General features: G+C 38.9%; 2 protein-coding genes across 6 annotated transcripts in view; one reads left to right on the top strand and one right to left on the bottom strand.

Annotated features, from left to right (window-relative positions):
* The window catches only part of LOC105554498 (axin interactor, dorsalization-associated protein-like), a gene marked incomplete at its 3' end in the record, with an annotated part of 17,484 nt that extends 7,966 nt beyond the window's left edge, over positions 1-9,518 (bottom strand). The window contains exons 1-2 of the mRNA XM_012001002.1: positions 9,157-9,518; positions 1,076-1,145 (exon numbers count right to left, since the gene is read on the bottom strand). Of these exons, the coding sequence (XP_011856392.1) occupies positions 1,076-1,145; positions 9,157-9,266 (180 nt within the window). The remainder of the gene's footprint in view (positions 1-1,075; positions 1,146-9,156) is intronic.
* Positions 9,501-27,239, top strand: part of BROX (BRO1 domain and CAAX motif containing) — a 22,936-nt gene continuing 5,197 nt past the window's right edge. For 2 of the 5 annotated variants that reach the window (XM_012001006.1, XM_012001003.1), the window contains exons 1-10: positions 9,845-10,367; positions 12,648-12,764; positions 15,911-16,017; positions 16,234-16,330; positions 19,407-19,502; positions 21,186-21,258; positions 22,555-22,660; positions 24,278-24,367; positions 25,873-25,958; positions 26,760-26,841. In XM_012001006.1, the coding sequence (XP_011856396.1) occupies positions 10,225-10,367; positions 12,648-12,764; positions 15,911-16,017; positions 16,234-16,330; positions 19,407-19,502; positions 21,186-21,258; positions 22,555-22,660; positions 24,278-24,367; positions 25,873-25,958; positions 26,760-26,841 (997 nt within the window). In that variant the 5' untranslated portion in view covers positions 9,845-10,224. Of the gene's footprint in view, positions 10,368-12,647; positions 12,765-15,910; positions 16,018-16,233; positions 16,331-19,406; positions 19,503-21,185; positions 21,259-22,554; positions 22,661-24,277; positions 24,368-25,872; positions 25,959-26,759; positions 26,842-27,239 lie in introns of all 5 variants that reach the window. The other 3 variants (XM_012001005.1, XM_012001008.1, XM_012001004.1) reach the window with 3 other exon arrangements.

Genomic DNA, 27,239 nt, shown 5'->3' with positions numbered 1-27,239 from the left:
ACTAAAAATACATTTAAAAAAATGAGCCAGGCGTGGTGGCAGGCGCCTGTAGTCCCAGCTACACGGGAGGCTGAGGCAGGAGAATGGTGTGAACCTGGGAAGCGGAGCTTGCAGTGAGTGGAGATCCTGCCACTGCACTCCAGCCTGGGTGACAAAGCAAGACTCCGTCTCAAAAAAAAAAAAAAAAAAAAAAAAAAAAGTGTGCAAAAAATCATTACCACTCCCTTTGTACAGACAGAATAAGTAAGAACAAATTAAGTCATCATAGTTTTCACACTTTTCTTAGGAGATGGGGGATAGACTGACAATTTTTTTTTCATTATCTACAAGATTAAACATTGACTTAATACTAGATACTCTGAGCCAAGAGAAAATGGGAGTTGTTTCCTCCCATTTCTTCTCTTTTAAAGCTTCAGTCGCCCATTTTTCATAATAACTAACAGTTTAGAGACTCAACCTGACACACAAAAAATTTAATTCAAGGAGAAAAGACACGATTGAAACATTTTGCAACCTTATGCATTTATTTTGCAGATGGATTTTTATGCCGAATTCTTGACTTGAACTAATTTTTTTCAGTGGAGAAGTGTTTTGGTTTGTCCTGGTCTTTTGTTTTTTGTGTGTGTCTGTTCATTCTGAGAGGAGGTAGATAGGAGTTATGAAAGTTCAGAATCAAATAAGTGTTGAGGTGGAATGCAACTACCCACAATCTTTCTATTTTCCCAAGGACTCTAGACACACCCCAGTCTCTGGGTTTCCCCAATCTTCACCAAAGTGTGGATTGGGTTCTCCCCCTCTTCAGCAAAAGCATGGATGGTCTCCACTAAAGTTAAGCAAAGTTAAGCAAAGCCTAAATGGCTGAGTACAACAATTTTATTGCTTTAAAGTGATAAGTCATATGATATCTCTAAATAATCACTTAATGTTAGGCAAAGCATAATCAGTATCATTCTTTTTACTTAAGTACAACAGTTTTTTGTTTATGTTTTGTTGTTTTTTGTTTTGCTTAATGAACTCAAAAGACAAAACACTTTTTGTTTGGAATCTGATATATCTACAGATTATTTTATGGTACCTTTTGTTCTTCTGTGAATTCAGAATTATTGTGTTGAGCTTGGGCCTCTTTTTGGAGATGTCTTGCTAATCTGTAAGAAGAAAACATGTTATTTAGAATGCAAGAAAAGCAAACTACTGCAACAAAGTGTAACAATTTAAAGCTTTTTAACAATGTGAAGTACAACTATATCTTGTCCTGTTTTTAAAATATAAATCTACACTGAGAATCAAACTCTTCCAAAAAAAAAACCAAACTCTTTATACAATGATGATGAAAGTAAGATACAATACTTTTCATACCATTTCACTGGGACAAACTTCAGCTCTAGGCAGTAAAAATGAGCTGGAAAGAATCTCAAAGGGCATCTAATCCAACTTTCTTTAGTATGGGTGACTTTATTCTATAATAAGCCAATAAGTAGTTGTCCAGATTCTGCTTAAACACTTCCAGAGAGCACCAGTGATAATACCAACCAGAGATACTTTATCAGTCTATCATTAATTTGGTAGTAAAATTAGTCCTAATCCAAATTACAGCAATGACAAAGTGGTAATAATCCATCCTACTATCAATATATACTTTTGAAAACATGTTTTCATGGAAAATAAAGAAAATTCTCCACCAATCAGCAACAGAAATCATTGTCTGTCCAATTATCATTACACTTTCAAATAGCAGCTAGGCCTTGCATGAGTTTTTAATGGATGGATCTATATTATTAGTCCAAGCTCAACAATGAGGACCCAAAGCTACTTCTGAGACAGCAAAAAACCCATACAGTTTAGTTTGTAAAAGTCAATCCCCTTACAAACTAAACTATGAAACTATGGTTTCAACTATACAAAGACCAATTTTGGGCAAAGGATTTGAATAGACAGCTCTCCAAAGAAGATATAAAATGGTCAATAAACACAGGAAAAGATGATTAACATTATTAGTCATTAGGAAAACGCAGATCAAAGTCACAATAAGATATCACTTCATACCCACTAGAATGAGTACAATTTTTTTAAAAATGAAACTGCATCCTTATGGGGGAAAGAGAGAGAAGGTAACAGGTACTGACAGGATGTGAAAAACTGGAACCCTCAGATATTGCTGGTGGGAACGTAAAATGGTACCAGCCACTGTGGAAAACAATTTGGCCATTCCTCAGAAAGTTAAATACAGAGTTACTGTATGACCCAACAATTTCAAAATCCTAGGTATATATCCAAGAGAACTGAAAAATATATGTTTACAAAAAAAAATTGAACACAAATGTATAGCCAAAAAGTGAAAATAACCAAAATGTCCATCAACTGATGAATGGATAAACAAAATGTGGTATATCCATTCAATGGAAAATTATTCAGTCAAAAAGAGGAATGAAGTACTACTAACATGTGTAACACAGATGAACTTCAAAAACATTATGCTAAATGAAAAAAGCCAGATGCAAAAGATATGTGATATGATTCCATTTATATGAAATGTCCAGACCAGATCAATCCACAGAGACAAAAAGCAGATTAGTGGTGGCCAGGAGATGAGGGAACTGAGAGTAACTGATACCAAGTATGGGGTTTCTTTTGGGAGTGATGGGAATGTTCAGGAATTACAGTGGAAATGGTTGCACAACACCGTAAATACACTAAAAACCATGGAATTGTATGCTTTAAACTGGTGAGTTTCATGTGATGTGATATTTATCTCAATTTCTAAAAAATATAGGGGAAAAAACTAGCAAAAGAATTTGAACATTAAACTCCCAAACATACTATGTACTATTCTGTGTGGGCAATAGGAACAGGAATACAAAGGGTAGCAAGTGCTAGATTCTCTACCAAGCCAATTGCAGAAGATAGTTTATGTTTCCAAATAAAATGTACTAGATGGGAGTTCTATGCAATCATGTCTTTAAAGATAAGGCATAAAGTACCTTATTCTTCCTGGCCTCTATCCAATTTATGAAAGGTTTGCATCCTCCTTAACATAAAGCAGAATTAGCCACAAAAAAAACTTAGTATTTCCAAGATAGCTCCACTGTGTTACTTAGTTGAACTGCTTCCATTCATTTATTTCTTTTCTCCCAAAGCTGGAAGTCTCATATTTTCCCTAAAATGTCATTCATAGACTCACTTTTTGTGTATTCTGTACAGGAAAAGGTACAAATAGAAACAACATAGCCATTGTCTTTGTTCTGTACTTGGTTTCTTTTCTAACTCTTACTGGCCTACCACCTGCATGGAGTACTCCCAAGGAATCCATACTCTGTATCCTTAACAACATCAACTATACATCCCTGAACTCAGGGAAGTTACAGTGTCGAATGAGTTTCTTTCTTTGAGTAATTCTATACATAATTTGCAGTGGTGGCCATCAACCTAAGCGGAATCACTGTCAGAAGGGTATAATGCTATACTCCTGTTCAAATGCTAATTGGCAATAGGGAAAGGAAGGATGCTCAATTCAAACAGAATCGTGCTATTAAAAATTACGCAAGGCTGGGCAGAGTGGCTCACGCCTGTAATCCCAGCACTTTGGGAGGCCAAAGTAGACGGATCACTTGAGGTCAGGGGTTCGAGACCAGCCTAGCCAACATGGGGAAACCCCCGTCTCTACTAAAAATACAAAAATTAGCTGGGCATGGTGGCCGGCGCCTGTAATCCCAGCTACTGGGGAGGCTGAGGCAGGAGAATCGCTTGAACCCGGGAGGCAAAGGGTACAGTGAGCCTAGATCGCCCCACTGCACTCCAGCCAGGGTAACAGAGCAAGACTGCGCCTCAAAAAAAAAAAATCACATACTGCATGATTTAAATTATATAAAATGTCTGGAAAAGACAAATCTATAGAGACAAAACGTAGATTAGTGGTTGTCTGGGGCTAGAGTGGGAATATAGAGTGACTGCAAATGAACACTAGGTATCTTGTGGGGGTGATGGAAATTTTCTAAAATCTGTAATGATGGTTGCACATCTTGGTAAATTTCACTAAAAAAATCATTAAATTGTACATGCAAAATAGATGAATTTCATGTATATAAATTATACCTCAATAAAGTTGTTTGTAAAATAACTTTTTTTTGAGACAGGAAAAAAAAAAAAACTTGCCCAGGCTGGAGTACAGTGGCATGATCTTGGCTCACTGCAACCTCTGTCTCCGGGGCTCAAGCAATCCTCCTACCTCAGCCTCCTGAGTAGCTGGGACCACAGGTGAGCACCACCATATCAGGTTAATTTTTGTATGTTTTGTAGAGACTGGGTTTTGCCATGTTGCCAAGGCTGGTCTTGAACTCCTGAGCTCAAGTATTCTACCCATCTAGGCCTCCCAAAGTGCTGGGATTACAGGCATGAGCCAGCGCGCCCAGACTTAAAAAGAACTTTTCAAGCCGACATGAAAAATTAATTTTCTATATCCACAAATGAGTATACCATTTTAAGACAAAGTGACACCTGATTTTGTCCACTGAGGGAAATCTACTGTTCTGAATATTAGATGAGCAAATAAAAGTTGACATTCTATTAGGAAAAGTGAAATAAATCTGTCAAATATTCTTCTCTAGAGACTCATCTCACCCTACAAAGGTGCCTACAAGTAATACAGGACTATTCTCAAGGGAGAGTTTTAAACATACCTTAAGCACATACATAAGTAACTCCTGGAAACCCCACAGCATTCTATGACACAGAAATTCATGCTTCTCAAACCATCTGTAGCAAAGGATCACTTTTCCACCAAATTTGTTCTAGACTAATACTTACATAAAATACAATTTCAAAAATATCATGAGGATGTCAAGTTGCTATAAAGTTTCCACATGTTTACTCTCAATTTCTTTCCTTACCTTACTGCACAGCAGTTTGTAGACCATCACCAATTTGTGGACCACACTTTCAGCAGCAGAGACATAAAACACAGCAAAAATGACAAGTAGGGCTGGGCCCAGTGGCTCATGCCTATAATCCCAGTACTTTGGGAGGCCAAGGCAGGCAGATCACTTGAGATCAGGAGTTTGAGACCAGCCTGGCTAACATGGTAAAACCTCATCTCTACTAAAAATAAAAAAAAAAATTAGCCAGGTGTGGTGGCATGCTCCTGTAGTCCCAGCTACTCGGGAGGCAGAGGCAGGAGAATTGCTTAAACCTGGGAGGTGGAGGTTGCAGTTAGCCGAAATTGCACCACTGCACTCCAGCCTAGGCGACAGAGCGAGACTCTGTCTCAAAAAAAAAAAAAAAAAAGACAAGTGGCCATTATCCAGTCTTCAGACTCATCGATTCACTTAGCAGATACTTCTTTGTTTTTTTAAGTGGCACGATCTCCGCTCACTGCAACCTCCACCTCCTGGGTTCGAGCAATGATTGTGTCTCAGTCTCCTGAGCAGCTGGGGCACAGGCACAAACCAGCACGCTCGGCTAATTTTTTTTGTATTTTTAGTACAGAGGGGGTTTCGCCATGTTGGCCAGGCTGGTCTTGAACTCCTGACCTCAAGTGATCTGCCCGCCTCAGCTTCCCAAAGTGACAGGCGTGAGCCACCACACCCGACTAGTTAGCAGATATTTACTGAGTATCCATGTGCTAGATAAATACCTCAGGATTGATCCTGTGAAATGCCTGATTCTGAGCAACAGTTTCTGTGCCACTCTACCATAAGTTAGGGGCCACATATCCCCAAATAGCGAAATGCAGTTACTTTTCATTGACCATCTAATACTTTGGATGACTATTTTAGTCTTGACAGAATTCATTTAAGTCTTCCAATTGTAGTTTGGCATCGACTCCTTAATGCTCCCATAGCATACTCCTAAATTCATCCATTCAATAGAATAACTACATAATATCTAAACAAATAATGACATGTGGAGAGCCTATTACTACTCTGGACACTAAGGATACAGTAGAGAACAAAATAGACAGCGTCCCAACACCCTGCAACATATGCCCATACTCTACCCTCAAAGAGCTTACAATCCAGTGGGGAGAGAGACAGTAAACAAAACAAATACAGAAAATATACTTTTGACTGTGGTTGGGCACGGTGGCTCACGCCTGTAATCTCAGCACTCTGGGAGGCCGAGGCGGGTGGATCACAAGGTTAGGAGTTCAAGACCAGCCTGGCCAAGATGGTGAAACCTCGTCTCTACTAAAAATACAAAAACTAGCTGGGCGTGGTGGTGTGCACCTGTAATCCCAGCTACTCAGGAGGCTGAGGCAGGAGAACTGCTTGAACCCGGGAGGCACAGGTTGCAGTGAGCCGAGATCATGCCACTGCACTCCAGCCTGGGTGACAGAGCAAGACTCTGTCTCAGAAAAAACAACAGAAACAACAACAACAAAAGAAAATATATTTTCAATTGTGGTAAGCACCATGGAAAAAAATGAAGCAGGATGGAGAACAGGAGGTGTGAAACTGAGATAGAGGCAATGGGGGTGGACAAGAGACTTCGCAATTTTAAACAGGGTGTGGCCAGAGAGAGCCTCACTGAGGATATTTGAACAAAGACCTGAAGGAGGTGACGAAGTGACCCAAACAGATAATGGGGGAAAAAGTGTCCCAGAAAAAAAAAATACAAGAGCCCTAAGGCAGAACTACGTTTCAGGAAATAGCAAGGAATGTGGGAGCACTTATTCTTTTCATACTTCTATAATTTCAACACCCAGTTACTCCAAAATCTTCCATTGGATTCTCAGTGCTTTGAGGGCAGAAATCAAATTTTATTCATCTTTGTATCCCCAACCCTTACTTGTTGAGTAATGAAATTGTTTAAGCTACAGTATTACTACTGTAGTAATAATACAGATATGTACTATCATACTGAGATGGTATGATAATACAGATATGTACTATCTCTCCCCCTACATCCCTCCCATAAAGCAGCTCCTGTATGTTGTATGGCTATAAAAAGACTGCTGCCTACCCAATTAGAAATCCCAATTATCCTAGACTCTTCCTCCTTCTACACCCTCGATATCCAGTCAATAACTAAATCCTGTCAATTCTTGTTTACATCATTATAGTGGCCCTCAATTCATGTCTTTTGCTGCAGCCTTTCCTCCCAGGTATTTCAAATGAAAAAGATAATTTGCATTCATTTCTGGATATATTAAGTAATTTTAAACTCTTGACCTCATTTTATATTTAGCCTACATGTTTACAGAATTAAGCCAATCATTACATGTCTTCATTGAAATTTGACCCTGGCAGGTTTTATAATTTGAGGACTACTAGAATCATGAAGTTCAGTGGTTAGTACCGAGGTCCAACAATGGATTTGCACGTGCCTATCACCCTCACCTTCATGTTCCTAGAAATTCACACTAAACAGCTTGCATTTTCAATTTTCCTTTGTAATTTCAATTGGACATGGTATTCTTCACTTTCCATTGTGAAGTCAGCCGCCCAGTGTCAACAGCTGCTAGGTCTCACATCACAAGTAAGATATGGCTTTCTATTTGAAGCTATGCAATATTAGTTAATATATAGAATGGGTATACATAGGTGTTTACTGTCTAATTGGCTGCAGTATGGAAGGGTGTGTTCTCCGGTAATAAAGAAAATCTTATAATTTGTCTAATTCACTTACAGAATTACTCTCAGTGCATCTTAAGCGCTCTGTAGTAGAAATAGGATTTGGATTTTCTTCTTTAAATCCCAGATTTCAGTGGTATCAGCTTGTGACCTGAGTAATCGGTTTAACCTGAGCTTCAGTTTTCCTCATTTTGTAAAATGAGAATAATTATATTCTCACTGGGTTATTGCAAGAGCAAATGAAATCATGTGAAAGTGCAAAACAAATGCTACTAGTTGTTACACATCACAAAATGGCCCAGGGCACGGGTTTTTGTCGGAGCTTTTTGAAACTACAGGCAATTCAAAGTCAGTACCTACAGATTTAAATTATCTTAATAGATAAAAACAACTATTGTGGGGACAGGCTAAGAGTTTAGATCTTCCAAGTACGAAGCGTTTATTCTTTCCAGAAATCATTGTGTGTCAGGGGCGGAGAGGGGGTGGTGGGGAAGGCCGGGTTATTCTACTCATACATGGTTTAATACTCAGTGAAATCTCAAACAATAACTTGCTTTAAACAAAGAATAATTAATGGCGAGTTTGCAAACAATAGCATTTTGGCAGACAGTTCTTAAGTTCAGAAAAATGTGCAAAAACCTAAGCAAGGTTTTATGTGTATATAAATCTTGTCTTTTATTTTTTAAGACATCCCTGAAGTTTTCTGCGGAAACCAGAAAGGGCAAGAAATTGGTCTTAGGTTGCTCAAGGAAACTGTACTCACTTGTACCCTGCGGCTATACATTATATACAGGAAAAGGAGGAGGGATCCAAGGAGGGAGTGGTGCTCCAGTGCGTGGTCCATTAATTCACATTTTGCTCTCTTCTGTTCACATCCTGCGCGGACTCCACCCAAGGCAACCGAGCGAGGGGGTGGGTGGGACTCAGAGCCTACCAAATAACAGTCCCAGAAACCGAAACGAAATCGAGGTGGAATTCTGAAAACACGGCTCACCAGAAAGAGGGGTGGAGAAGAAGCGCGAGAGGAGACCCTTCTTTTGGCAGAAGAGGTATCCCTGGCCCTCGCTGCTTCCTGGGGAATCCCCTCCCCTCAATCGCAACCAGTTCCCTCCTTTCCTACACATGGAAGGAGGAAGACACACACAGAGCAAGGCCACTCATTCTTGGAACGTGGGCGGAGAACACACAAGTATTCCTCAGAGAATTTCAAAGGGAAATCGAGGAAGGGCAACCTGGGAGAGGAGGAGGAAAGGAAACTGACTGCCAAGTGGTGGACCCGTGAGACCGTGGAAAGGAACTAAGTAGATAGCCTACTAGGGCCGGCGCCCCAAGAAAGAAGGGCTACCTGTTGAATGGAACTGTCCCTGCGGAGGCGGAGGGGGAAGAAGGCGAGTCACCCCAGAGAGCGGAGCCCTTGTCCCCAGAGCAGCCTCGCTGGGGCTGGTGGCGAGGGATCTCAGCCTCAGTGCCTGCGGGGCCCCACCCTGAGAAGCCTTGGCTGGCAGATACAGTGATGAGAGACACCGACAGAAACAAGGGAGAGGCGCACGACTGGAGCCGGTCTGGCCCGCTCCCGCGGTTAGTCACTCACATCTGATACTCGTCTATCGCCTCCACCAGCTGGCCCCAAGAGTCGAAGTCGGCGCCTCTCCTAAAACTGGCGCCCCAGCGCTGCAGCAGACTCCGGGTCACCTCCGACATGGCCGGTCCCCACCCCGTCCCCTCCCGCCCCTACCCCAGCAAGGCCGGGTTCTAGGGCGCCATCCTCCCCGGGCCTGGCCCCGACATTAACAGGGCCAGGAGGAACCGCTACGGCCACCACCGCCACCCGCCGAGGAGCCGCCCAAGCCCATTTGCCGCCACAGCCAAACTTTGCGGCTCCAAAAGCGACCGCCCCGCCGAGACCCCGCCCCCGGCCCCGCCCCGCGTTAGGTTGAGGCCGCCCCACTGCGCCGAGGGCCGCCATAGCTATTGCGGCATCCTCCCTCCGCTCCGCAGGCAGGGGCAACTCTTCTCTTCCTGTCTGGGATAAAGACCATAGCTCAAAAGGAAAACCGAGGGAGGAGAAGTTAGAAAGAGCTGATGAACGGAGCGTTTTGAGGGGACTGTGACGCCGCGGCAATCCCCGCCCTGGAACTGCGCGCACTACCGCCTCGGTAGCTGTCATGGCCGCCGGGCCACGTGACTCCGACTTGGCGCCGGCCTCGCTTTTCGTCACTCTGGTTTTGTAGGCTCGGTTCTCCGACTCCCTCTTTTTCCTCGCTTGTGGACTCCGATATTGCCATTCTTCCCTTAGAAGAACTGCTGTACCGACTCTGAGAAATTTGGTAAGTATGTCAGAGGATGGGTGTTTCTCAGTAATACCCCCCGCTGTTTCTCCGGAGTCTCAAGCAATAGGGTCACCCCCTTTTACATTAGTCTCCATAGACCCTCTGGACAGCGGACCGAAAGTCTCCTTCTAATGCCTTGAAACAAACGACAGAGAGAAAATCCATATTGGTTCCCACAAATCAGTAGCATTAACAGCTAGATCCGCTGAATCCCCTTGCCCCGCATCTCCATCGGTCTTTGGAGAGCTTATGATACAAGCTAAACTGGGGTTCGTTCGGCCGTCGTCTGGCCACCTCTCCCGCGTTGACAGTATCGGCTTTCCACAAAAATGCCTGTTTGGAAAGAGGGGAACTCAAGTGTTGGCGCGTGCGCACGGTCGCCGCCCGCCGCCTCGAACGGGACTGGGCAGGGGAGGAAGAGGCTGGGTGGTAAACAGGAAGTGGGCCCTCAGAGCTCGGGGGCGGCGCTCAGGTAGGTTACTCCGGGGACTCGGGGCCTCTGGAGTGGGGATCCCTTGTCAGGAACGGGAGTCCTCTTGTGGAAGTGTGTTAGCTTACAGCTTCGATCCGAATGTTGTATTGGTGGCTCTAAAGTCACCCTTGTCCCTGCGGGTGGGTGTGTCCTTCTTCTATCCCACCCTAGGAACTCCCGAAAACTGAAGAGCGCCGGGTCGCAGAAGGGGAGAAGATGGGGCAGAAACTTACCCTCTTCTTTCCTGAAGTAAAGATACGCAAAACTTCAGACATTTTCATCCAGGAAGTAGGAGGCCGCATTAAAAGAAGTATTTGTGGAAGATTTCGCAGCATCAAGTGCTGAGTGTGATACTAGCTCTAAGTTTATTTGTAGGCACGTAGATGCTGTGTTAGGCTATCGGAATTTATATGGAAGATGTGTAGATGATGGTATTTTCTGAAATAGCTCGTTAAATGTTTCGAGTCCTAAATAAACCTGCTCAGTTTTTCCTTGGGTACACACTGCGTTCTCTATTCGTTAAATATGTGGTGCTCCTCAAAACAGGCTTTGTCATGAATAAATAAATAGCATAAAGGAAGCACTTAATGTAGGCATTTCGTACACTGTGCAGCCAACATTATTTTCTAATAATAGGAAAAGTCGATTGTCAGGCTTGTACAGTGCCTTCAAATTAAGTAAACCTAACCAGAATTTCTTTGTTGCTTCCTGGAAGCTAATTGCCATGTTTAGGTCTTCGCCTTGGCTTTCTCGGTAAAATCTGCTGCACTACCTACTCGAGGACATTTAGACAAGACATGCTGCTTTTTTGTTTTTTTCTTTTTTTTTTTTTTTTTTTGAGATGGAGTCTCACTCTGTCGCCCAGGCTGGAGTGCAGTGGCGCGATCTCGGCTCACTGCAAGCTCCGCCTCCTGGGTTCACGCCATTCTCCTGCCTCAGCCTCCTGAGTAGCTGGTACTACAGGCGCCTGCCACCACCCCCGGCAAATTTTTTTTGTACTCTTAGTAGAGATGGGGTTGCACCGTGTTAGCCAGGATGGCCTCGATCTCCTGACCTTGTGTGATCCTCCTGCCTCGGCCTCCCTAAGTGCTGGGATTACAGGCGTGAGCCACCGCTCATTTATTTTTTAAGTAGAGGGTATGGAACTTCAATTTTTTTTTTTAAGTTGGCATCTCACTTAGGTAGTTTTTTTTTTTTAATTTTTCCTTTTTTGAGACAGGATCTTGCCCTGTCGCCCAGGCTAGAGTGCCATGGGGAGATCAGGGCTCACTGCAGCCTACATCTCCTGGACTCAAGGGATCCTCCCCCCTCAGTCTCCCCAGTAGCTGGAACCACAGGCGTGGCTACGATGCCCGGCTGATTTTTGTAGAGACGGGGTCTCAACAAGTTGCCCAGGCTGGTCCCAAATTCCTGAGCTCAAGCGATCCAGCCACCTCGGCCTTCCAAAGTGCTGAGATTACAGGCATGAGCCACCACACCCAGCCCAGTGTTTCCATTTTATAATAGAATTTATTGGTCAAGTATTGTATTACATTTTTATTTTAAGAATATTCTTTAGATATTTTTTGGAAAGTACATTTTATTGTAGAACACATGTTATAACCAATCCACTGTTGTCAGCAATATGTCGGAAATACAGCAATTAACTTGAAACTTATTACAAGTAGCCTTAGCAATATAATCAGGGTTACCATTTGAACCCGTTTTGGAAATTACATTCATCTGGTCCTGTGCCCTTTTTACTTGCAGTTGTCCAACCAAAATCTAGTACTTTGCTATTCAGAAGTGTGTGGGGACCAGCAGCATCAGCATCTCAGGTCCTGCCCCAGGCTAATGACTTAGAGCCTGCATTTGACAAAACCACCCACCCCCAGGTGATTTTTATGTATGTTAGAGTTTAAACATTACTGCTCCTATATAGGTATGTTAAGATTGAAGTTATTGTGGGCAGATTTTCAAATGCTGTTCTTTTTTTAATAGGCCTGGTTTGAACATAGACCATCATAAATAGACAAAACATACCTGAGGCCGGGCGCGGTGGCTCACGCCTGTAATCCCAGCACATTGGGAGGCCGAGGCGGGTGGATCACTTGAGGTCAAGAGTTTCATTCCAGTCTGGCCAATATGGTGAAACCCCGTCTCTACTAAAAATACAAAATTAGCCAGGCTAATTTTTGAATTAGATTTTTATACTATTGAAATAAATTTTTATACTATTTACCTTGTTTATTAAATATTTTATATTTAATTTTTGTACATTTTTTACTTTTTTGTCTGTAGAAAACATCTGGAGAAAATGACCCATTGGTTTCATAGGAACCCATTAAAAGCCACAGCTCCTGTGTCTTTTAATTACTATGGTGTAGTCACTGGCCCTTCTGCTTCAAAAATATGCAAGTAAGTTTATTGATTAAACCACTCTTAGATGCAAGGTACTTTTTTTGGTTCCATGGGCAATACAAAAATACGTAACACACTGTTTCTAACTTTGAGTTTGTTATAAATTTATAAATGACATGTAAACAATTAAATCATAGATTATTTAAACTTTGGTAGTCTTCTAGCCCTGGATCCTTAATTTTAGATCAGTAAATGAGTCCCAGAGAGGCTAAAGCAATCATAGTAAAACAGTTAATTTGTGTATTACAAGAGTACAAGAGACTACACAAAGTAGTGTTTGAAAATTTTTATTTTTTATTTTTGTTTTTATTTTTTGAGATGGAGTTTCACTCTTTTCATCCAGGCTGGAGTGCAATGGCTTAATCTTGGCTCACTGCAACATCTGCCTCCTGGCAGAGGTTCAAGCAATTCAAGCAATTCTCCTGCCTTAGCCTCCCAAGTAGCTGGGATTAGAGGCACCCGCCACCACGCCCTGCTAATTTTTCTACTTTTAGTAGAGACGGGTTTTCACCATGTTGGCCAGTCTGATCTCAAACTCCTGACCTCAAGTGATCCACCCGCCTCGGCCTCCCAAAGTTCTGGGATTACAGGCGTGAGCCACCATGCCCAGCTGTATAGGGACATTTTAAATTGGCCACATATTAAACTTCTTGACTTCAGAGTAGGGAGAGATCCCTATGACCTGAAATGCCTTCAAAGTGTTCACATAGGAAAAAGTACTTGTGATAGGCCTTAAATGAATTGTATGGCTTAGATCAAGAGTTGACAAACTGTCCTATGGATTTGGATCATTGCTTGTTTTTATTGGAACACAACCAGCCCCACATTTATTGACATACTGTGTATGGTTGCCTCTGGCTGTTTTCCTCTACAACACCAGAATTTAATAGTTCCAATGGATACCTTATTACCAGAAAAGCCTGAAATGTTTACTATTTGGTGCTTTCCAAAAAAATATTTGGGTATTCTTGATTTAGATTGTCAGAAGGGAAAGGAGAAGGTTATTTCTGTCAGGAATACCTTTGTGCTAGTGATAGTGAGTAGAGCAGTTTGGCTGAAATGAAAGCGATAAATGCAAAAGATGTGTTGAAGGAGGAGTCAATGGACCTGATTGACTAATTTGCCTTGGGAGGCTGAGAAGGATTCAGTCTATATGAGATACAGAACCTAAATGATTAAGACATTGGTGGTACCAATAAAGGAAAATCTGAAGACTTGCCGCTTTTATGGAAAGAAGTGATTACAACAAAAGATAGGATAATCGGCTTATTAATCTAAACCAATGGTCCTCAAACTTTTTTTGAAAGCTGCATAGTATTTATTTTAGGCCTTGTGGTCCACATGCAGTCACTATTGCATATTATTCTTTGTTCATTTTTACAAGCCTTTTAAAAATGTGAAAACCATTCTTAATTTGAGGACTGAACAAAAATAAGCTGTGGAGTGTACAAAAACTGGTTACAGTTTGTAGTTTGTCAACCTCTGATCTAGACTCCTGGAGGCAAGTCCCAGCTTAGCTGTTTTATCTATACCATTGGGCAAGTCCCTTAACTTCTTTGGGCCTAATTCCTAATCTATAAAATGAACAGCCTCAATTAAATATATCTGAGGTACATTTTTCTCAAATTCTGTAATTTAAGATGAATAGAACTTTACAAGTTGAGCTGTAGGTGATGATCAAGCATCAATATGGAAATGCTAGCAAACTATTTGAGTGCAGAATAGGCTTTAAGGATTCAAATTTCTGCCTAGTCCAGGAATTGAATCACTTTCCAGCTTCTAGAGATATACCTCAAACAATGATTAATTCATAAGATAGCCAGTCACATTTTCAGTCAGCTGTTTGTAATTGGCAATACATACATACACTTCTTGGAATAAGCCTCCTTAGAGTTAGTACCAATGAATAAGTACTACATCTAGACCATTCAGGATTAAGTCTGTGCTCTCTTCTAAACATCACTGCTACCTTAATCTAAATCTCAAAAGAAAATATTTGAAAAGTTAGTATTCTTCCACTCAACAAGTAATTTTGAATATGTGCTTTATCCTAGGCACCTACCCAATTCTGGATATACAGCCTCTACTCTGTTGATGCTTACCATTTAAATTTAGTCTTTCTTTAATGGTTTACACATATTTCAAGGGTCTTTGGTCATATCCATGTATTGTAATTTCGGAAGCCTCACTAAGCTAATTGCCTTCTGAATTCGATTTGGAACTGAAATAGAACCAAGTGAAAGCTAACGATGGAGAGCTAGGAATTGATATAGTTGAAGCTATACTAATCGATGAGATCTCAAAAGAGAGAAAACCAGAAAGCCAAAGACTGAACATTTCTGGAGTTGGGAATGAAAAGGAGACACAGAAAAAAATATAAAAGGAACTTTAAAATGATAAGGGGAGCACCTGGAAAATTTGGTGTTATTGGAATCAAAGGAGAAATAATTTCAAGAAGGAAAAAGTGGATCTACAACATTTATTGCTGTAGAGAAGTAAAGGAGAATATAGATTAGGGAGCAGTTTTAAAACAACTAATGGCCACATGTTTTGCATATTCTTGATGTATATATTGAATTATACGTCAAGAATATGTAATATATAATGTAATTTTATTTTTTAAATATTTTTATGCAGTGTATTTTCACATTTTTGTGTTTTATGTCAGATTTAGAAACTTTAAGGAGATATTAAAATGATATACAGATAAATTTTCATTTTTCAGGAAACTTATTGTGAACTGCTTAGTTTTTTATTCATTCTTCTTTCCCCACATCTTAAATGCATGCATTTGTTTGTTTTTTAATGAAAACTTGCTATACATTTTTATTATGTAATTAAATTTAGTATTTGCCTCTTTAACTGGTCTGAGTTTATTTTCGTACAACTTTTAAAACAGTTATTAGAAATTTTTTCTCTAGATTTAGTTCTAATTAAATTCATTTCTGTGTATTTGGTAATCCCTTAGAGGAGGTGGGCATGTGCATGCATGTGTGTGTTTTAAAGCTTTTACGTTGAAACCTGGTGGGTGCGGGGGTGTGTGTGTGTGTTTTAAAGCTTTTACACTGAAACCTGGAAACCACTTTTATGTGAGATTGATTGCAGTACAGCTAACTTTACTGTCTTTTTCTCTCTCTTATAAGTGACTTGAGGTCATCCAGGGCACGACTCCTTGAACTGTTCACTGATTTGAGCTGTAATCCAGAAATGATGAAGAATGCAGCAGATTCATATTTTTCACTTTTACAAGGTTAGTTATTCATATGAACTTGAGGTTTTTTAAAAAACTGTCTAGAAGTTTACATTTAATTCTTTGACTTTTCAAATTTGATTAGTTTACTCTTCCAGACTATATTCTTGAGGGCAAGAAGTTTCATTCAGACACCTGGAAAAGTAATCTGAAAATTTTTCCAAACAGAACACTCAATATTTCTTCTAAAACTAAAATGTCTTATACTTTCTGTAGGTTTCATAAATTCTTTGGATGAATCTACCCAAGAAAGCAAGTTACGATATATTCAAAATTTCAAGTGGACTGATACGTTACAAGGACAGGTTCCAAGGTAAGCAACACTAAGGTAGTACTAAATTGGAGCCAGTTTTTGTAACTGTGTAGCCAGTGGTTAACTCATAGTCTCTGTATTTGGAGAAGAAAAATACAGGTCTGCATTTTCTCTTACCAGGAAATTAATTAAAAGAATTTGAGCTCAATCCTAGTACATAGTAAGTAAAAATATAATTTGTTTCTCCCAAACAAATCTATTTTTGAGGTAATCAATACAAATGTCAACTATAGTTGAACAGCCTTGACCTTTAATAACACACAAAGGATGATTTGAGGATTTGGAACCCAAACTGTATGTGCCTACATTCAAGCTGAGCAGAATTTAAGTTTTTCCCTTACTTTTCTTTTGCTGATGGATACGTCATGTGTCTTCCATTAGTCTTTCTCTGTCTCATTCTTTCTCTCCAACTCTATACTCTTGATTCACAGGATGTGTTTTCTTCCTTATCTCTCTTCCCTATTTCTACTCTTTTTAAAAACTTCTCTTCAGAGCTTATCACTCACTTGAAACTATTTCTAATAGGTTTAATTATAACAGGAAATAGATCATAAAGATGTTAATTTTTTACTTACCTACTGTTTTTCAACACCATTTTGTTGTTTAAATGCCCATATATTTTAATCTCAATTTGCTTTAGAATTACTATTTTATAAAAACAGAAAGGAAGGAGTGGAGGTTGATGAAAGACCAGAGCAGGCTATACATTACAGTGGAAAGAGTATGAACACTGGGTTTGTACATAGTTAGATGCAAGTCCAGGTTTTCTACTGCATGAACATCTGCTTCTTCAACTGTATCTTGGGGCTACAGATACAGTATTTTGTGAGAAGCAAAATAAGAAAATTTTTGTTAAGTGACTGATAACAGTACTAGGCTTATAAGACATTCATTAAATAAGACATTCATTAAATGTTCATTTCCTTTCTTCCTTCCTTGGGAATATTTTATGTAGAATTCATAATATTCTGGGATACTCAGATTTTCTAAGACCTTGTTTTCTGTTTTTTAATGTGACCCATTTGTTTTTAATCAAAAATTAAGGAATTTTTTTGAATTAAGACTTTTTTTAAAGAATCAAACCTCTGTCATTATTCTGACAGATTCTATAATGTGTGCATTTCATGAATTTGGCGCTTTTCCAAGCATGCCACATTTTGCTTCCGTGTAGTAGTGAGCTAAAGTCGAGTACAGTGGCTCATGCCTATAATCCCAACACTTTGGGAGGCCGTGGCAGGCAGATCACTTGAGGTCAGGAGTTTGAGACCAACCTGGCCAACGTGGTAAAACACCGTATCTACTAAAAAATACAAAAACTAGCTGTGCATGGTAGAAGGTGCCTATAATCCCAGCTACTTGGGAGGTTGAGACGGGAGAATCGCTTGAACCCAGGAGGCCAAGGTTGCAGTGAGCTGAGATGACGCCACTGCCACTGCACTCCAGCCTGGGCAACACAGTGAGAGTCCATCTCAAAAAAAAAGAAAGAAAGAAAAAAGTGAACTACTATTTAACCTTTTTTCAGCAGCGTTATGAGATCGTGAAGAATTATGTGATGAAGACTTTAATACTAAATATTCTGCACAAGTGAGACTTCTAAATTACTTTATTCTTGATTGCTACTTACTCAGTAGAAATCATGTTGTGAGTTTATCTGTTCTGAAAAATATTTTTTCCATTATAGATGCTATGACTACTACTTTTATGTGGTGTCATAGAAATGGAGTGTTTGGAAACAAGGCATGTTGACATAAATGAAGGATTATAAAGGAAGAGAGTTATTTATGAGACTTCACATAAATTAGCCAAACCGTTATATTATTTAAAGGTAAAGTTATAAATTAGATATGTCCACTAGATCTCCAGATGTAATTCATTTAATAGTTTCCATGCAGAAAAGAATAAACTATTACACTATGTGTTAAATTTTTTTCAGGAGGATAAAACTGTTTTGAGAAGTTTGTTCATAACTGTCATTTTTGGATGTTATAATCTATACTAAACGATAGTTTAGACGTTATATTTTAGTTACTACATATAACACTTTTTTTTTTTTTTTCATTTAAAAAGTTACCATATCTCCATTTCTCTTAAGACAGGGGCAACAAGTAACTAAAAAATAAAAACTAGAGCGATAATTCTGGTTTCTTCTACTTTTTGGGCAGCTTTTCTGTATCTTAGTATTACATGTGTAAAATAAGAATATTCTGCTTTCTTCATCAGTTGAGATAAATGAGATCATGTGTAAAAAATTTTCAGGTTCTTCTAAGAACAATAGTGAATATATATTGTTATGAATATCTTATTTGCTTGATATGCTTTTGCCATCTTTATTTCATACTTAGAATCTGAAGCAAACAAACAAGGTATAAAATATACTTGTGTTCAGGACCTTTTTCTGGAATACTGATTGGCTAAGCATTCAGAATCTTACACAGTTTGCCTTCAGCTTTCTTTTTGCCCTTCTTTTCCTTCATTTCTTGTTTACGTACCATCTGCTTCAATCAAGCTCATTGGGTCACTTCTATCTGAAAAATTTTTATACTCCTCTTGTGCTTTGATGGCATTGTTTCCTTAGCTGGGATGTCCTTTTGCTTCCCTTCTAGTCGTCTTTCCAAGGACAGTTCAGATTTTATATATACCATTAAACCTTCTTAATTATTCTAGCCTGAAACAATCTTCTGAATTTGATTTTTCTAAAATGTTGTATAAGAGCCACACCTTTGAGAATCGACTGAGTACTTGTTGAAAATACAGATTCTAAGCCCCATCTCAGGCTTTCTGATAAGGCCCAGAAATCTGTATTTTAAAAAGCTACTCTATGTACAGTAAACTTTGGGAACTCCTATTCCCATGCTTATTATTTAGTACATAGTACCTTCTGGACCATTATACTTAGGCATTTGTAGTTAATTACCTGTATGTCTTATCTCCCTATCTGTATGAAACACAGCCATTTTCCTCATACATACCAGTTAGCATATACTTCTTTGTACTTTTGAGTCGTTTGTCCAATAGGCTTCATGGTGTGATGTCTTGATAATTGACAGAACCTAATGATCCGTGTTTATAATTCCAGTGCCCAGCAGGATGCTGTTTTTGAATTAATTTCCATGGGATTTAATGTAGCTTTATGGTATACCAAATATGCTTCAAGACTGGCTGGAAAAGAAAAGTAAGTTAAAAGGAGAGAATTGTGTACATCTGTGTTATTTTTCAAGTATATGGTGCTTCATTATTTTAAAAATCTATTTTAAAAAGTACCACTTTGGACATGTGAAGGATTGCCTTGTAATGTTAGTATTTTGAGTGTCAGAATTATGGCACCTAGTGTTAAGAGGTAAAATAAATTTTAATAGTCTTGTCATATGGAAGGTCTTGCTAAGTAAGACCCCAAATCTAGAAACCATAAAGTAAAAGCATGACTATTTAACTACATCAAAGGACCATAAACAAAGTTAAAAAACAAATGTCAAGATTGGTCAAAAACATTGCAATTCATATGATACATTGTTTTTATAACGTATACTCTTATAAATCAGCAAAGGAAAGACCGTCAAATCAATTGAAAAGCAAAGGACATGAACAGGCAATTCACAGAAAACAAATACAGAAGGCTAATAGTATGTGAAAAGATGTTTTGAAGGATTAAAGAATTATAAAAGGTGATACAATTTTTATAATAGCAATAGTTGATACAGCAATAGGAAACTCTATGGTTCATCCATACGTGAAACAATATGCAACCACTTGAAAATGATGTCAAATTGTATGTGCTGTTGTAAAATTATATCTTAAAGTAGGTGATTAAAATAAGAGCAGAGTAATGATTATAGCTACCATTGTATATCTATGTGTTTCTTAAGCATATATATGCGTTAAGTATGTAATATTTTGTCTTAAAAATTATGTACAAATGTCTGTAAGGAAAAATAAGAAGGCTTTGTCCGGATTTTATTTTGTTTTGTTTTTTTGTAGAGGTTAGGTCTCACTATGTTTCCTGGGCTGGTCTCAAACTCCAGGCTTCAGGTGATTGTCCTGCCTTGGCTTCCCAAAGTACTGGGATTACAGGCATGATCCACCATGCCTGCCTGCAGATTTTACCCCTAGTTAGCGTCTCTCTTTTTTCATTTGTAGTGTTTTCTTTTTGGAGACATACTGATAGACTTTTGCCACCTTAATGTTACCTTTATGTCGTATACTTGTTTTTCATTTGTAGTGTCTTCTTTTTGGAGACATATTGATAGGCTTTGCCATCTTAATGTTACCTTTATGTCATATACTTGTTTTCAAGACCTTTTTGTGGAATACTGATTGGCTTGGCATTCAAAATCCTTTACAGTTGTTACGAGTTTTCTATAAATGTACATTTCATGTGTATTTGTTCCTTTTCTAGGTGTCAAAATTAATTTTTTTTTGGTGGGGGGTGGATGGAGTGTTGCTCTGTCACCAGACCAGGCTGGAGTGCAGTGGCACGATCTCGGCTCACTGCAACTGCCGCCTCCTGGGTTCAAGTGATTCTCGTGCCTCAGCCTCCCAAGTAGCTGGGATTATAGGTGCCTGCCACCATACCCAGCTAATTTTGGTATTTTTAGTAGAGACAGGGTTTTGCCATGTTGGCCAGAATGGTCTCAAACTTCTGGCCTCAAGCAGTCTGCCTGTCTCAGCATCCCAAAGTGCTACGATTACAGGCGTGAGCCACCCTGCCTGGCCTCAAAATCAGATTTTTTTAAAAGGAAGAAAATTAGCAGTGAGAAACATAAATGACTACTTTGGATATATAATAATGTATTGGTTGTTGTGTTTTAATACCAGAAATGGAATTCATCCTCTAACTAATGTAACCCCTATCTTTAAGTATAACAGAAGATGAAGCAAAAGAAGTTCATCGAAGCCTAAAGATTGCAGCTGGGATTTTTAAACATTTAAAGGTAAAACAAACAAACAAAAACCATTATTTGCTCTTAATGCTTTAGTTCTTGAGTAATTTTTCTTCTTGGGGGATATGGGGAAAGAATTGTTTCATTATATTAAAAAAGGTACTATGTGTTCTGTTTACCTTATGTTAAGTATGTTACTGATGAGTGCAGCCAGTTACTAAATATTAAATGTCTCCATTTTTGTTTTAAAATCACCAGTGACTTTTATAATTAGAAAACTAAAGTTTTAGTGCTCTGCTTATTTTTCTGTGTCCTTGAAAACATAGGAGAAAAGAAAGCAGAAGTATTGATGGTTCTTACCTACCTCATTACTCTCCACAGAAGTTACCAGGATTAGTCCTGATTCTGCGAAACTGAACTTCTGATTGTATTCTCTGTATCTCACTAAAAACATTAGAGGGACAATCAGTGCACTCTAATTACATTAAATTGCCGGGAGATGTGATGGGAATTAGGAGAAAGAATATCGTGTTTTTTAAGCAATGTCCCCCCAGTTCATTCTAATTAAATCACTTTATTGAAGGCCTCCTAGAGGCCAGTGTTGAGTTTTTTCATGTTAAAATAAGATGCTTTTTATAGTGATTAGAAAACTCTGATCCTGAGTTAGATGTAGAATTGTAGTGGTTTTTTTTTTTTCTCTTTGAGACAGAGTCTTACACTGTTGCCCAGGCTGGAGTGCAGTGACACGATCTTGGTTCAGTGCAATCTCTGCCTCCTGGTTCAAGCAATTCTCTTGCCTCGGCCTCCCGAGTAGCTGGGATTATAGGTGCCCGCCACCACGCCTAGCTAAGTTTTTGTATTTTTTAGTAGAGACAGGATTTCACCATGTTGGCCAGGCTGGTCTCAAACTCCTGACCTTGTGATTCGCCCACCTCAGCCTCCCAAAGTGCTGAGATTACAGGCATGAGCCACCGCACCCAGCCTCTTTATATCTTTAATTATTAATGTGAATGAACATTTCAGGCTATCCCGCAAAAGGAATTTTGGTTACTATTTCAGTTAACGTTTTTCAAGATGATAGTGTGACTTGGGTATCTCAGCAATCTATCATGACTTAAATTTTGCTCTTGAATTTCTTGTTCTTATAAAAGCTGTTTTAGTACACAGGAACTTTTCTTCTTTATAAGCTCACTGTTGTTAAGTTTTTATAGTTTTTGTTTATACCCTGAATTTCTGCTAAGCATCCAAATTGAATGTCTCGTAACTTTCATTTTCTTCATCTCTAACAACTGGATTAAAATGAAATCTGGCTGCTTTATTTTTTGTCTTTTTTGTCGTTGTTCTCAGGAAAGTCATACCCCAAAACTCATTACACCTGCAGAAAAAGGAAGAGATTTAGAGTCACGACTCATAGAAGCATACGTTATTCAATGTCAGGCTGAAGCTCAAGAAGGTATCCTAAATATTGTAAGATTTTTTTAAATGAAAGTCTATATTGTCATTTAATTCCTCTTTAAAAATCCAGACGTTGGGCACTGTGGCTTATGCATGTAGTCCCAGCACTTTGGGAGGTCAAAGTGGGCAGATCACTTGAGCCCAGGAGTTCAAGACCAGCCTGGGCAATGTGGCAAAACCCCAGCTCTACAGAAAATACAAAAACTAGCTGGGCATCGTGGCACATGCATGTAGTCCCAGCTTCCCATGAGGCTGAGATGGGAAGGATGGCTTGAGCCTGGGAGGTCAAAGCTGTAGTAAGGCAAGACCATGCCACTGCACTTCACCCTGGGCAACAGTGTGAGACCCTGTTTCAAAAAAATTAATTAATAAATAAAAATCAGAATTAACTAGAATCAGGTTTTAGATTTTGAGAAATTTTTGAATGAGGAATAAGTTTACCTTTAGCATTTGCCTTCACTCTTAGTTAGCAGGAAAAGGCCCTACAGTTTAATGGCTCTTTTTAAGAGGATTTTGATTTCACGTTATTTCTGACAGTACAACATTAATTCTTTAATTCGTCTTTTCTCTCTCTCCTGTGCTCATTCTTTTTTCTCTTTCACTCTTTGGCTTACCTTAAAGTCTTCACCTTTCAATGGCAAGTAATAATGACACTCAGCGTGAAACAGTTAAGAAACTTTGTAGGCTTTTGTTTTTCTTTATTTCAAACTCTAGTGTTCCTCTGAAGATGGCTGGGCTGGTGGCTCACGCCTGTAATCCCAGCAGTTTGGGAGGCCAAGGCAGGAGAATTGCTTGAGCCCAGGAGTTTGAGACCAGCCTGGGCAGTATGGCAAGACCTCCATCTCTACAAAAAGTTATTTAAAAAATTAGCCAGTTGGCTGGGCGTGGTGGTGGCTCACGCCTGTAATCTCAGTGTTTTGGGTGGCCTAGGCAGGCGGATCACCTGAGGTTGGGAGTTCGAGACCAGCCTGACCAACATGGAGAAACCCTGTCTCTACTAAAAAATACAAAATTAGCCGGGCATGGTGGCGTATGCCTGCAGTCCCAGCTACACGGGAGGCTGAGGCAGGAGAATCGCTTGAACCTGGGGGGTGGAAGTTGCGGTGAGCCAAGATCATGCCATTGCACTCTAGTCTGGTCAACAAGAGTAAAAGTCCATCTCAAAAAAAAAGAAAAAGAAATTAGCCAGGTGCCATGGCATGCACCTGTAATCTCAGCCACTTGGAAGACTGAGGCAGAAGGATCACTTGAGCCCAAGAGTTTGAGGCTGCAGTAAGCCATGATCAAGCCACTGTGCTCCAACTTGGGTGACAGCAAGACCCTGTCTTGAAAAAAAGAATTTGCTGTTAGGTCATGCTGTTTTGTAGTAGTGATTCTCTGTGATTAGCTAGTAATTCACTGATGATTCATTTAAAGAAATGGCATCAGAACCAACAAACTCAGTGTTTTTTGTTTGTTAATGTTTGCATTTTCTATAACTTTGCATGTTAAGACGTTTAACAAACTGTATTAAAATCCCAGAGAGATTGTCAGACTGTCTTTTGCTATTATAATTGAATTTAGGATGAATAGAGTGAACTTAATTATAGATTCACTTTATTGTGTTTGGTTACAGTAACAATTGCTCGAGCAATTGAACTAAAACATGCTCCTGGACTAATTGCTGCACTGGCGTATGAAACAGCCAATTTCTATCAAAAAGCTGGTAAGCTTCTAATTCTGTTGTTACATTTTTTAGTCTTTAGCTTTTCAGATTTATTTGATCTTGAATTAATAGGGAACAAAACAAAAGGTTTCTCAGATTCTGTCATTATTTGCTAAACTGGAGTAATACTTTATCGCATTTAAAATAGAGCTGTTCATATTTAGTATGCTGCATAACTTATAATGGAAGGGAAAACCAGTGATGTCTAATAAAATTATACAGCTTTTTTGGCTTAAAAACTTTTTTTGGTCTTTATAACAATCTTATAGTTACTATGCTTTAGACAAGAATCTGAAATCCAGAGAGTTAACATGACCCGTAATTTAACTGCTAGAAAGTGGGAGATTGGGCATAGAACACAGCTACTGTGATAAGCCTATTACTCTTCATTTACTTATTTAGGAAACATGCATGTGTTTTTATTTATGGGATAGTTACTGTTTTTGTTGCTAAGGAGAGGTAAATAGAAAAGATTTGCAGTTTAGGGAAGAAGAACATGTCACTCCATTATTAAATCCTGAAGTAAGACACCACAGCAGTGAATTAGGAACCTTAACAAGCTGGGCATGCTAGAGAAGGACTCTAGAAGAAGATGCTTTAGTCTTATTGTGAAGTGTAAATAAAAATCTTATGTTCCCTAGGAAGCTTTAGAGTTTGGGTGCAGAATTCTATAGTAAGTACAGACATAAGAAAGAACTTAGCACATTCTGGAAACTTCAGACAGTTGCTCTTACCTGAAACACAGGATGAGTGGTAGGAGAAAAGTTTGAAAAAGTATGCTTGCTTGGGAATCAAACATTGGTTTGTAAGCCTTTGACCTTTCATTCTGTAGACACTTGGGATCTGTTAGAATACTAAAAGGCTGACTTGATTGGATTTGAATTTAAGGAAGGTCCCTATAGTTGCAGTATTAGAGATAGGCTTGCTCCATGAAGGAGTAATAGGCTAACTTAACTTAGCACTTAAGAAATTCTTCAAGTTTATGAAGGAAATGATGAAAGCTTTGGCAAATACAGCAAAGTAGCAAATAGGAAAAAATAGATTTGAGAGATGTTTGGTAGAAGGATATGTGAGTGAATATGTGTGTGTTTTATATAAAATTCAGTGATGGGGGTGGAGAGGAGAGTATCCTATTTCTGACTTGAGTGACTAGTCTACTATTTGCTTTGCTATATTATATACGTTTTTTAAATTAACTAATATAACGGTATAAACAGTATTCACTTTGAAGTTCTTGGTCACAATCTGTTTTTATCATTGTCTTTAACTTAAAGTTGTATTAACCATCAAATCAAAGAGCTGCTATAGTATTTAATCAGTCATGTGTAACTGAAAGTATAGATTTGGGAAAATCAAGTAAAGGTGTTTTTTTAAAAAAAAATTAAATTATTGAGTTTTAGACTCGAATGGCATTCTTTCTGCTTTTATCATCAGAACACATGAACTAAAAGTCTTCTAGTGAATCAGGATGAAATTATATTTTGCTTTTTAAAATGTAACTTTAGATCATACTTTATCCAGTTTGGAGCCTGCATATTCTGCCAAATGGAGAAAATATCTTCACTTGAAGATGTGTTTCTACACAGCTTATGTAAGTATTCATAATGCTAAAAACAATGTAAATTATTGTTTCTCCAGTCCTTGGAGTGCCAGGTCTCTCATCTCACCAGAGTCTTTCATTAGCATTTTACAAATAATGGACAGCTAACTCTCAGTAAATGTTCACTGAGAGTCAGTGCAACCATTGTGAACTAAAGTGGGTGGAAAGAGATGATGTAGGATTGTAGAAGTGGATTATAGCAATAGAATTATTGTTTGATTCAAAACCCACTTTCAGCATACTTAATAAAATTCTTTCAATTGTTTCATTCTGTGCATTGAGAAACATATTTACTAATTCTAATATTAAGGCATACCACACAATATATCACCTAGCTTAGTGAAGAACCATCAATAAACATCATTTTGGAAGTTACATATCAGTCTGTTATACCCACCAAACTTAATTGTTTTGTTAATTAGAGTATCATATGAGAGATCATCGAAACCTTTTTCAGGTCTGAGTAGATAATATTTCTTATGCCTCCTTCTTCCTCTGCATTAGCACAGTTTCCTCCTTTATCTACTATTTCCTAATTTTAAATACAGATTTCGGCAGATAACTTTTGCTCAGTACATGGTTAGAAGGCTGTTTTGGCTCAAGACTTGACATATTTCCACCTTTTCTATGAACAAAGGTTGGAGAAGAGCTTACTCAAGTAAAGAAATGTAAGGGATTGCATTGATACTTCAGTGTGTGAAGGTACTAATTTATCTGATAGATACGTAAAACAATAATAGGGGAAAGCATCTTGAAGGGAGAGAATGAATAAAAATTTGTTTATTTCATCAGGCTTACTGTTACCATGGTGAGACCTTATTGGCTAGTGATAAGTGCGGTGAAGCAATCAGGTCTCTCCAAGAAGCAGAAAAATGTGAGTATTCCTGCCAGAATATTAACTCCCCTTTAAAAAACAAATGACTTTATCACAAAAGGGAATATGTGCTTAAAGAGATTTTGGCTGAGTTCATGAAAGGGAAATGGGAATGGGTGACATAATTGGAGAAAAGAAAAAAATGTTTCAAAAACCTAGAACTGTAGAAAATCCACACCTTCTACTTACAGTATTATTATTGGTATTGCTATTATATTAGGTAAAGAGCAGTAAATGTCTTACCACTTCCAATTTAAAGCCTTATAGGGATAAATGGGCCATGTTAATTATAATCAAAAGACTTGGCCGGGCGCGGTGGCTCAAGCCTGTAATCCCAGCACTTTGGGAGGCCGAGACGGGTGGATCACGAGGTCAGGAGATCAAGACCATCCTGGCTA

Source organism: Mandrillus leucophaeus, unplaced genomic scaffold, assembly GCF_000951045.1.
Source record: "Mandrillus leucophaeus isolate KB7577 unplaced genomic scaffold, Mleu.le_1.0 Scaffold645, whole genome shotgun sequence".
NCBI classification, from domain to species: domain Eukaryota; kingdom Metazoa; phylum Chordata; class Mammalia; order Primates; family Cercopithecidae; genus Mandrillus; species Mandrillus leucophaeus.
The sequence above is the reverse complement of the archived record's forward strand: the minus strand, read 5'-3'. Positions and strand labels throughout refer to the sequence as shown.